Source organism: Monopterus albus, unplaced genomic scaffold (genome assembly GCF_001952655.1).
Source record: "Monopterus albus unplaced genomic scaffold, M_albus_1.0 scaffold316.1, whole genome shotgun sequence".
Classification (NCBI taxonomy): Eukaryota; Metazoa; Chordata; class Actinopteri; order Synbranchiformes; family Synbranchidae; genus Monopterus; species Monopterus albus.
In genome coordinates, this window is record NW_018128196.1 from 456012 (window position 1) to 467393 (window position 11382).

General features: G+C 45.5%; 1 protein-coding gene across 1 annotated transcript in view; it reads right to left on the reverse strand.

The window, feature by feature from the left end:
- Positions 1–271: 271 nt before the first annotated feature.
- Positions 272–11382, reverse strand: part of LOC109973977 (prohibitin-2) — a 14300-nt gene continuing 3189 nt past the window's right edge. The window contains exons 4-11 of the mRNA XM_020623906.1: positions 11194–11260; positions 10806–10885; positions 9278–9462; positions 7463–7592; positions 6679–6782; positions 4566–4643; positions 2566–2642; positions 272–1588 (exon numbers count right to left, since the gene is read on the reverse strand). Coding sequence (XP_020479562.1) covers positions 1570–1588; positions 2566–2642; positions 4566–4643; positions 6679–6782; positions 7463–7592; positions 9278–9462; positions 10806–10885; positions 11194–11260 — 740 coding nt within the window. The 3' untranslated portion in view covers positions 272–1569. The remainder of the gene's footprint in view (positions 1589–2565; positions 2643–4565; positions 4644–6678; positions 6783–7462; positions 7593–9277; positions 9463–10805; positions 10886–11193; positions 11261–11382) is intronic.

Genomic DNA, 11382 nt, shown 5'->3' on the forward strand with positions numbered 1-11382 from the left:
CCACATGCGATGAGTCCAAGTGCTGCTTCTCCTCAAATATTCATGTCCCTGGAAATATTCACACTGAGCAGCGTCTGAGTTGGCTCTTACCTCAGAGCAGGGGTCCAGGTTGAGTTTTAAGGAGACTGATGATGTTATTCATCAGTAGGAGGGTCATTTCACCCAAACCAAACAGCTCACTGGCAGCTGATAATATCCTGCCATCCAGTTTGTGTGTGACTTTATTAAAGGTGGTTTTACTTCAGTAGAAATTATTGTACTACTTAATGCAAACAGTTGACAGGGCTTTTATTTTGGAATAAACATGTTAGTCAGCAAGTTAACTCTGATAAGCAGTGAATCATCTAAGATCATTTTGAGGCAAAGGTGCCAAAACTCCACAGGCTTCGAGTGTCTAAGGACAAGTCACCGAGTGCCTCTGGGTTCTCATCTGTGTCGTCACCACTCTGCAGATGTGGGACATGCAGGTTTTCACCATTTGACATTCACAAACCAAACGGTGACATGGACCAGTAATGTCATCCGCAGGTTAACTGGCAACATGACAAACACAGCTGCAGCCTAATGTAGTCGGGTGGCAGCAGAAACCTCTGCAAACCGGCCGGATGCAATGACGGGGTACTGGGGAAAATAACCTGAGGTTTAGGAAAATAATGATTTCAACAATAAAGACCTAACGCAAAAGAGTCGAGGTAATCGCACGACTCATTCTATATGATTAACCTCAAACTATCACATTTTTTTCTCAAAATATTATAAACAACATTCCCAAAGTTTTCGCTTCCTGGTCCTCATACTCCTGCTTAAAGACGCCATCGGCATTAGTGTCAGTTTGTGATTTGGATGAACTGACCTGCTACAGATTTCTCTGTTGCTGGTAACAACAACCTGGTGCTTCCTGCTGTAAACCCTTCGCTGAAAGACGTCCAGTCCGCATCCTGCACTTCATCTAGTTAAACTCAGTGGTTGTAAGACGCACCAGCCTACAGCTCGTTTGTCTGTGCTGCCAGTGGTGAACAAATTGTTCCTGCCTGACCAGGTGATGCGTTTGACCGATCGCATGCGATGGGCAGAGCTCCTGTGTGTAAAGCTGTCTGGGAAAAGACAGCTGAACGTTAAGAGCACCAGGCCTTCTCTGCCTTATGTGAAGTGCACATCATTGCTTTTGTATGCCTCATTCATCTCAGACCCGTCTCATGACTGGTGAAGTTGTGGATAGTTTAATGAACAGCGGGGTTTAACTGTGACAGCAGCTGTGAACGTCCACAGCAGGATCGTCAAAAAACAGCAGAATAAACTGGAGAGTCACAATTTTACCAACACCAAGGGATCCTTTCAAAATAAAATCCCTCCTGTTCTAAAAATGGCTGGCGAAACAGCTCGAGCAGCTGCTGGGTGACAATGTCCACAGAGGGGAGTCAGTTTTGTGGCCTGTAAATGTGAGGGACTCAGAAAAACCTGGATCTGACTGAAAACCTGGTGCGTGAGTGAGTTAGAAGTCCAGAGCGATTTTCTTTCTGCAGGAGTGGAACTGAGGGAATGACGACAAACCAACAGGGAAGCGGCTTCTTACTTCAACGACGACAAGCTGAAAGAAAGACATAGATTCAAAGTCACACAGTGCAATAATGATGCAGCAGTGAAGGCCTGTGGCCTGAAACTAAAGGCCTGACATGTATAAACCCTTCTGTCGGCTCCAGAGCCGATATTTTATCCAGGATGGGTTAGCCTAGCTTAGCACAAAGACTGGAAGTAGGGGGGAAAACTACTAGCTTAGCTCCAGAAAGAAAACATCCACCTTTCAAATGCACCAAGTCTGTCTGATTTACATAATGTATCCTAATGACTAAACAGGAACAGCAACTACTTTCTACATGATCCTGACACTCTGGAGGGCAAAGAGCAGGGTTTATATCAGGGATGTCATGTTTTCAGATGAAAACAATAAAGGTCTTGTTTCTGTATTTGAGCTGCAGACATATGAAAAACAGAGCCCAGCAGCTGACACTGGCAGGAAACTGGGCCCCACTGGCCTGCATGATAATGCATAATACATAAGCTACAAACCATTTTAGATGGTTTGAAACAGGAGCCTGTTCTGCTGAGGCGTCGTGGTGGACAGGAGAAATACTGACAGTTAATATCACCGCAGAACAGTCCTGTTCACTGACGTGCAACAATCTACAGGGTATTAAAGGCCTAACTATGACAGAACCGGTGTTCGACACTCTGAAGGACAAACTGACAATCGCACATTGCCCCCAACACGAGAAAAATGTAAAACACGATCAAGTCTCAACATGATGCAGACATCATTGTGTTCGCTGCATGAAGTGTCAAAAACGTCCCTGCTCTTCTTCGACTAGTTTTTTCCAGACTTCAGTCAAAATGCTGCTACTTTTACTGCATTCGGGCTCTTGTGTTTCATATTTGACGTTTTTTTCTGTTGAATGAAAAAAGGTTTGTAAAAATAACCGACACATTTTAAAGGTAACAGCTCTGTTCAAGTTTCACTCCCTAGCTCTCAGACTCTGGCATGTGACAAGCCACTTTAGGAGGACTCACTTGAAACTCTTGTCGTCCTGCAGGTTGAGCACCAGGCTGTCAGCATTCAGGTACACTTTGTTCTGGGATTGCGCCACCTGCAGGATGGACACAAACACACAGGGAGTGAGCAGAGAGAGAAACCAGGTGGGACATTTCTCAGCCCACAGGCCCAATAGTACTGTTGTCAAGCACAATGGGAACTTTGTCAGAGCTTCGACACCGAGCTGGTTCACGACACTGAGGGCTGCTGTTCGCCATCAGAGCAGGAAACAGGCTGCTGCCACCTCATCGCGGGCTCCGGGTGACCAGACACTGATCTGCGGACTCGGGGTTTGAGTCAGCAGATCAGCTCAGACTGTACGTGAATGGTTTAATCACAGATCCTCTGTAACAAAGAAATACATCATAGACTGCTGGAGATCAGTGTTTTCTACAACCTTTATAAAACAGTAAGAACAGTCAGAGGACAGTGAAAAGTTAAATGTCAGAAAGCTAAGATCCACTGTGTGTTACAGGTGTGAGCTGTTAGATCTCTTTACAGGCTTCAGTTTCGTCTATAACAGAAAGGAGTGTAAAGTCAGTTCATCAAGTTCAGCCCCGAGGGGAACACTAAGGCGTATTTACACTGTCTTCACAAACAGATAACAGGTAACCCTCGTCCTCAGGTTCCAAACACAGGTGTCCTGCAGTACAAGCCCAGAGGTGTGATCATTTCTACAGCACAAACATACAAATAAAACAGTCAGAATAAAATCTATAGTAGTGCATACTGCTGCTCGTCACATGATGCGACATTAAAATGAGGGATTTCCTGCTCAAGTTTGTTGGCTCCAGTTGGTCCCTCTACAACGGGTCCCTGCTGATACAGAGCCCAGTCTGATGCTACATGCTCATTAAGGAGACAGAACACAGCCAGGTTCAGTAAAGACAGTACTTTGCTTTGGCTAATACAATCCATCAAAATAAGCCAGAGTCTGATCTTCAGGAACAGCTCATCACCTCTGATTCAAACAGCTGCTGCCAGAGCACAAGGTTGTATAACAAGCAAGAGAACAGGCTTAATCAGCTCTAACAAGGTTTATCACACTGCAGCTGATGAACAAGTAATGACAGCATGTCCTGGATATGCTACAAGAATCCCCAGGGTTCAAGAGCCTTTATTTGTGGAGCCATTTTCACCTCATCTCCAAATTGTCCACAGTTTGAACAAGCAAAATGAACCATGAGCTTTTACACCTCATGTAGGAGCATTTGAAACGTCTTCAAATCCAGCCTGTGTGAGCAACATCAAAGGTCAGAGGAGAGAATACGAAGAGGATCCAGAGGACAAACCCTCCTGTCCTGTGATGTCTCCTCTGCCGTCTCTCAGATTTGTGTTCCTGTGCTGCCACCTGGTGGATGTTAATGTGTGAAGTCTTAAAGCACCAATATTGTGCTGCGTTTGCTGCTCCATTTCCAGTTAACCTCAGTTAATGCAGCAGGTGATACTCCCTATATCCACACCTAAAACTGAAGCCTTCCTTTAGGCAGTGGCTTCATTTTGCTTCCACCAAATTTCACTGAATTTTGAGATACAGTGAAGAGAGACGAGCAGGACCGAAGGGCAGCAGGACTGAAACATCGACACGCTCCATATGAAGACATCCACACTCCTGCAGCTGCATTTCAACAGCCAGTCATGTCGGCATTCGTCTGGCATTTAAAGCCATCAGTGTGTGTGTGCATGTGCATCAGACACCTGATCAGGTATGGTTTGTTGTGTGACTATGTGCAGGAGGCATGTTACTGTGTGTGTGCTCCTTTTGACACTTTTTAAAGTCAGGAATGTGAATGGGATGTTGGTGTGGCTTAAGGGTGTTACAGTACATTTCTGTCATTCTGCCTTCAGTTTGACTGCTGCAGGCTGGAGATGGATGAAACCCAGCAGCTAAATCTGGTGCACATTGTCTCGCTTTGTTCAGGATCCTAGTTTGTGCAGCTTGCCAGACCAATACATTCAACACACAAACCCTTCTCACCGTCTTGGCGATGTTCTGCGCCGCCCGGATCTTCCTGAGTTTCAGGTAGCCTGGGTTCTTGGTCACGGCCTGGCCCAGCTGTCAAACACAAAACACACACTTGAGCTGTTACAGTAACACACCTACAGCACAAAGAGTGCAGACGGCCTGAGGCTGAGCAGCAGCAGGCTGAGCCAGTCTGAAGATTATCAGTTTCATCTTGAGCCGCATCAACGCGAGGAGTGCAGCTGCAGCTTTGATCTTCTCCCACAGGGAAAGTCATTACTGCATATTTGGCTGAAGTGTTTGTTTGATACGCTACTGTTTCTCTCTGCAGTTTTGACACGAGGCCAGTGAGCTTGCATCAGAGCAGGGATTTATGTGAGGTGAAGCTCTGAGGCAGTTTCAGGTGTTAGATTACAGGAAAGCTAATTGGAGTTTAATCCAGTTTCATTTAATCTAATCCTCTTGCTGCAGACAACATGCACTCATTGTTCAGTCTAATCTAAATCTTCACAAATCAAACTTGTTCCATGATCTTTTAAAGTGTGCAGCTCTCACACACCTGAGAACAGGCTGGACACAGGTGAAACCACCTGGACAACAGCTCTCACCACTGAGTCACAGGAACCTGCTGATCTCTAGTGCAGGGTTTTAGTTTTGGTCTGGAACATCTGACGTCTGCTCTTTGGGTAGGCTTTAATTTCAGTTCTTGTCAAATAGTACATCTAGTGCACACTTGGGTTTTGTGTGAGCAGATTAGGGCTGGCTGAAGGGAAGTGCTTCCTCTCTAACAGAAAAACCACATTTGAGAAGCTGCCATCAGTGAATGTTTGGCATTTTGCATGAGAAGTGACAGCTGATTAGAATAGAATAAACTTTGTCATTGTGCAATAAGAGCACAACAAAACTGAGTTTCCATGTAGTGCCAATTCTTCACACTTCTGACAGCACATGCACATTCATGTTATGATCAAGGAGAGAAACAAACAGTTAATGGACCAGATGCCGTTTGTTTCTGCCTCACACAGACAAGATCAAGGACTTCATCAGCAAACTATAACATGAAACAAAAGGCATAAAGAGCCAATATTAATGTAATTCCTTCTCACCGACTCACAGCACTGCCAGAACTGGGCTATAAACAAGTCACTTGGTGCTTGGAACTGATCTAACCTGCTGTCTGCAACATGCTGTTGTTTAATCTAAATCTTCCCGAATCCAACTGTGTCCCAGTTTGCTGCCACGTGGCCCCGCCCCTCAGAAGACCTAACACATCCATTTTACTAATTATTAAAGTACCAAACTCCCACAGAGACTTTATCTGTGTCTATGAACCTCTATATAGTATGTGGAGGTTTTTACTGGTGTGTGTTTGTTGGTTTGTTCACAGCACAACTTAAAAAGTAATGAATGGATTTTGATGAAATATTTCAGAGAAGTAGACTGTGGTGCTGATCTAGATGCATGATTTTTTTTAAAGGGTTCTTGATTGCTGTGCAATAGGGCCTACTTCAATATCTTTGCTTCTAAGTCCAAACAATACCTCAGCAGGCAAAGCAGGCAAAGCAGGTGAAATCATCGCTCGTCTGCAGGTTGGTGCTTGTTGAGCAGCTGGTATGAGAAATTAGCTCACACAAGTTTTTACTGCACTTAGAGTAATGAGGGCAGATCATCACCTTGAGTCAGTTTAACTTCACTTTAACCTGGTGCCTTTCCCTCCTCTTTGGCTACTCCACCCTGCATGCGTGTTGATTTAGACCCAGGTCATCACTATCAACACAGGTCGGGTGAAAAGGTCTGGTTCAGTCACTGAGTATAAAGGCTGACATACCAGGTGAACAGTAAAATCTGACTCCACAGCAGGTTTTGTGAGCTGTAGTCTGCTTGTAACGCACAAAGGTAAATGTCTGTGGCTGCTGGTAAGTGTTTCAGTCTGATTCTTTAGAAAAAACAGGCTTAAACATCTCAAGTAAAACCTGGCATTGGGCTGAACTGCAGACCAGTTTAAGGTGCTCACACAGAAGACAGCGGTGCGTTCTCCTAGGCTGCATTTAAGCTTCTGAGATAAAACAAATGCATAACAACATGGAGCTAAACCCTTCCTCCATCAGCACAGATGACATCCGCTCACCATCTTGGCAGCCTCAGCTTCTCCCTCGGCCTGGATGATCTTGTGCCTCTGCTCCTGTTTGGCCCTCTCCACATAAAACTGAGCTCGCTGCGCCTCCTGCTGGGCTGCAGAGGAACAGGCACAGAGTTCATGGACAAACAATACTTGCACCTCTGTCCAAATAACAGGCAGAGTTCCCAACACATAAACCACAGGACAATGATGAAGGTTTGGCAGAACACCAAGGTGACCACACACTGAATGAGATGGATCACCTCTGCAGAAAGCTTCAAACCTCTGCAGGCTGACTCTCGTGCAAGTGCATCATTTCAATTCATTTAAATAGCTTCCACAATGTCAAAAATGGTGATTACATTCATACACAGAGAAGCACAAAGTGATCACACATTAGAATCAGCAGCTCTGTGACACAGTCTGAACATCACCACCTCCATGGAGGAGGATTTACTGCAGGACAGCTGGATCATACTGACTCAGACAGGCATTCCTAATAAACTGACCACCGAGGGTATGGCAAAGCAGCACATCTTCAAATGTGAAAAGCTGCTTCAGCTTTAAAATGACCCACATAACTAATCAATCAGTAAAACTATTTTTCTGTCAGTTCTGATCAGCTGACTAATGCACGAGCTGTACTTCATGAAGACAACTGTGGGACTCTGTCCAAAGCTGGGAACAGCTGAGTAATCTAATCTCAAAGCTGAAAGAGCACTGAGACAACGACCAGCAGAGTGATGCTCAGGTCTGTGGCTGCAGGACAAACTGTGGTCCGGCGGATACGTACCGACTTGTTTGGCCTCCACAGCGGCCGTGTACTCTTTACTGAAGCTGAGGTCGGTGATGGCCACGTCATCCAGGATGATGTTGAAGTCTTTGGCGCGCTCATACAGCTCCCTGCGAATCAGCAGAGAAACCTGCAGGACAGACACATTTCATTCACACTGAGGGGCAATATTCAGACACGATCAGAATTTAATGACAAGAACTCGGATCTGCTTCCTGTTTGATCAGCACATCGGTCACTGCTGCGTGGTTCAGAGCGACCCACCAACAGCCTCTATCCTCTCACACAAGTTCTTCTCAGTAAATAAATCCACATCTCAGGCCTCAACTCAGCTCTGATCTGTCTGTGTTGCTGCTTCCTGTCTGTGTGTGTCAGTGTCACCCGGCTCCAGTGTGAACACTGCTCAGCTCCTAAACCGCCACACAAAAATAACCAGGTGGTGTGTACGATGGTCAAAATGGCCCAGTTTACTCCCAAGCCGCTGGGTTAAGATATGTTACTTCCAGTATGGCCTGATCAGAAGCTTCTCCATAAACATCCACCACATGTGAAACGTCCTGGTCTCGCCACTGACCCAGTCACTATTGTCCTCCATGTTTATTGTTATGGGTCTGTGAGGGGCCGACACTGAATGATGATGACAGGCCGTATGTGCAGTGGAGGAGACGTTAAAATGACCACATGGATTCTGATCTGACTGTTCTAACAGCGCTCACACAGAGGTTAGAGAGGAAGCACATAAGCAGGTGGCCCAGATCTGGTCTGGTCTGGTCTGTTCACACTGCTGTGGACACATCAGGTCTGGGAAATGTCAGGTGGGATGTGGACATCATGCAAGGCATCGTATTAGATAAATGCATCCTTCTCTAATCAAATCATCACCTGACACCAGTGATGCTATTCTCGTCTGGTGGGATGTGGACATCATGCAAGGTATCGTATTAGATTAATGCATCCTTCTCTAATCAAATGATCACCTGACACCAGTGATGCTATTCTCCTTTACTTCTGTCATTATGGTGCCATCCTGTGGGGGCCATTTTGAATTGCTGAATTGTAGACTAATACACTCAGGGTGCACTTTATTAGGTACACCTGTTTGTTAGGAGATGTGGTCCAGATTATTTTTTTCTGGGTTTTTTCGGTATACTATGACCTGGCTGACTGAGCAGACATTTGTAAAAACCAAAATACTGCATTTGGATTGGGCCCCACCCCTAGTAGAAATGTAACCACCAACCTGTTAAATGTCTGTGCAGATTCTCAGTCATCCAGGTCGTAGTAGGCTGACTTGGAGGGAATCGACTGGACTGGGTTTCTAGGTCGGGGACGTTTCCCCTCTCATCCAAGATCAGAACCGATTAAGCCTCTTGGATGAGAAGTGAATTGTCTTCAACCTAGAAATCTAGTCCAGCTGATTTTTTTCCTAAGTTTTTTCAGTTCAGCTGTCCAACACTGTCTGTGGCAGGTTTTGGTGAAACTGTCATATGTATAAATGTAATGTTCTGTTTATTATTAAGATCATAGTTAAAGGTGTTGTTGGACTGGGCTGCATTATATTCAGATGGGTTCCTAATATTCTGAGTGTATATAGGGAGGACAGCAACAAAGGAGAAAAAAAAAACAAAACAACCCAGCAGCCAACAGGGAGAAGCCAGAGGAACAGAGGCAGCTGGAGTCTCATCTCTCATTGTGTGAGAGGGATGACTCGATGAAAAGACACAAGTGAGGGAAACGTGGACGTAACTGAGGGAAGTGGCATGCACCCCGTGACAGGTGTGTGCACACTAAGGCGTGGCATGATGCATCTGGTACCTGTGCTCTCTGTGTGATGAGCTGCGAGGCGTTGAACTTGGCCACCACACTCTTCAGCACCTCATTGACGATGGAGGGCAGGACGCGCTCATCATAGTCCTGTCCCAGGTGCTGGTAGAGGATAGGCAGGTTGGACGCCAGCGGCCGGGACAGGACTCGCAGCGTGATGTTCACCATCTGAAGGTCTGAGGAACCAGAGGGGTGATCGTCAGAACCAGAAAATCGGACTCCACCTACCATCTGACAACCACAACAAATGGCCTCCAGCATTCTTGGTCAGGACCCATTACATTCGTTTTTAAAAGAACTAAACTGTGGGACATATGGGATGTTTTACACTATATAGCTCAACTGATCAAAGCTCTCTTGGTCAAATTAATGTAGCCTCCTCAGACATTTGACTTTTTATTTTAACAGCCGAAAATACCTGACAATCTAAAACCAGCTGGTCAAACTACCCAATAATCATCATCAATTAGTGGTCACTCTGTTTGCAGCTTAATATACACACAAAACAGAAAAATACAAAAATATCAAAGGGCAAGAAAAAAAAGAAGTCTCATAAAAACAGAGCCACCAGGTAGAAAGCATTTGGCAGCTGAACTGCAGCGGAGAGAGCCATGCAACAGTTTCACAACCAGGTAAGACATTACGACGGTGACACTGAAAATGCCCAGATAAGGCCCAAACACCTGACACCTCCCAGGGAACTCAGTGGTGCAGAGACAAAACTAATCTCTTTGTTTCACTCCTGGAGGTTTGAATAGATTCTGACGACGTTGTTCAGGCTGCTTCTATCTTTCAGCTGTGAAGCCAAAAAATAAGAGACGAGTTCTGTTCTCTCCTTCACAGTAAGGTCTGTTTTAACATCAGTTTATATCTACAGACATTTGACAAGTGAGAGGAGCCTCCTGACTGACTGAAACCCAACAAGCTTGGTCACTGATCAATCAGCTGATCATTGTCCTGATAATCTGATTGATCTGTTTATCCCCAGAACATCAAACACTGGGAAGAAGTCCCACTGTGACTCTCCAGAGCCAAAGGTGGCATCTCCACACGTCTTGTTGTGTCCAACCAGCAGACCCTCAGCTGAGTCTCATGTCTGACAAAGAAAAGCATCAGCTCCTCACATTAAAGGTGGAACCAGAACATGTCGGTGACTGTTGCTTCTAAAAAGGTGCCGGTTCATTTTCTACCAGTGAACTGACTCGTGGCGGCAGCTCTATGTCACCGAGTGGCTTCATGAGGACAACACAGCGTGTAGGACACAGCAAAGGCATCTGGTTTGGAAGGAGGACGTTTCCTCCTCCGACAGAGGAGACCTGATGCTGCTCTGGAGACTCGGCCATGCTGTGTGGCGATTTGACCCGTTAGCTGTCACTATAGACTGATGTGTGGAGTGTGAACACTGAAGCTACAGGTTCTGTTTGTGCAGAGGTCGATTCAAACTTTCAGTCGTTTCACTAGAACGTGTCCGTTTGCTTTGCCTCTGTGTCAGTGTGTGACTGCAGCGCCTCTGTCTCACCTTTACTTCCAGTGAGCGAGGAGATCTTGCGAGGTCGAGCTCGGATGTCGTAGATGATGGGATACTGGAACCAGGGTACCCTGAACACGACGACGAATCAGAATCAGAGCACAGAAAACAAGCAGCAGCTACAGAAACACTGCCCTCACACTGAAACCACAGACAGACTACAGCAGCCGCAGCTCGTTTATTATGAATTCTTATTAAAAACAAGGTTGGTGGCCAATGAGTTGGTTCCTTGTTTTTCCCCTCTTCTTATGTTTATGACAAGAAATAAACTGAACACCATCAGCCACACTAGGTTATATGGTTATGTCCTTAAGACAATACACAGTACGAGGGTAAATACATGCACGGCTGTACTACTAACACATTCACTCAGTAGTACAGCTTGTAAAGGAAAAGCAGTGCACAAGGAAAGGTTTGGATTTCGACCATAAAAATGTTGAAACAATCTGATCAATCGAAGAAAAATTATTTGGTTATTAAAGCAGCTGTGAGTTTCACCACTAATATCAAGTACCTGTAAACTAGTAGTACTAACAGTAGCGGTATGTGGGGGGGGGGTCCTGCCTCA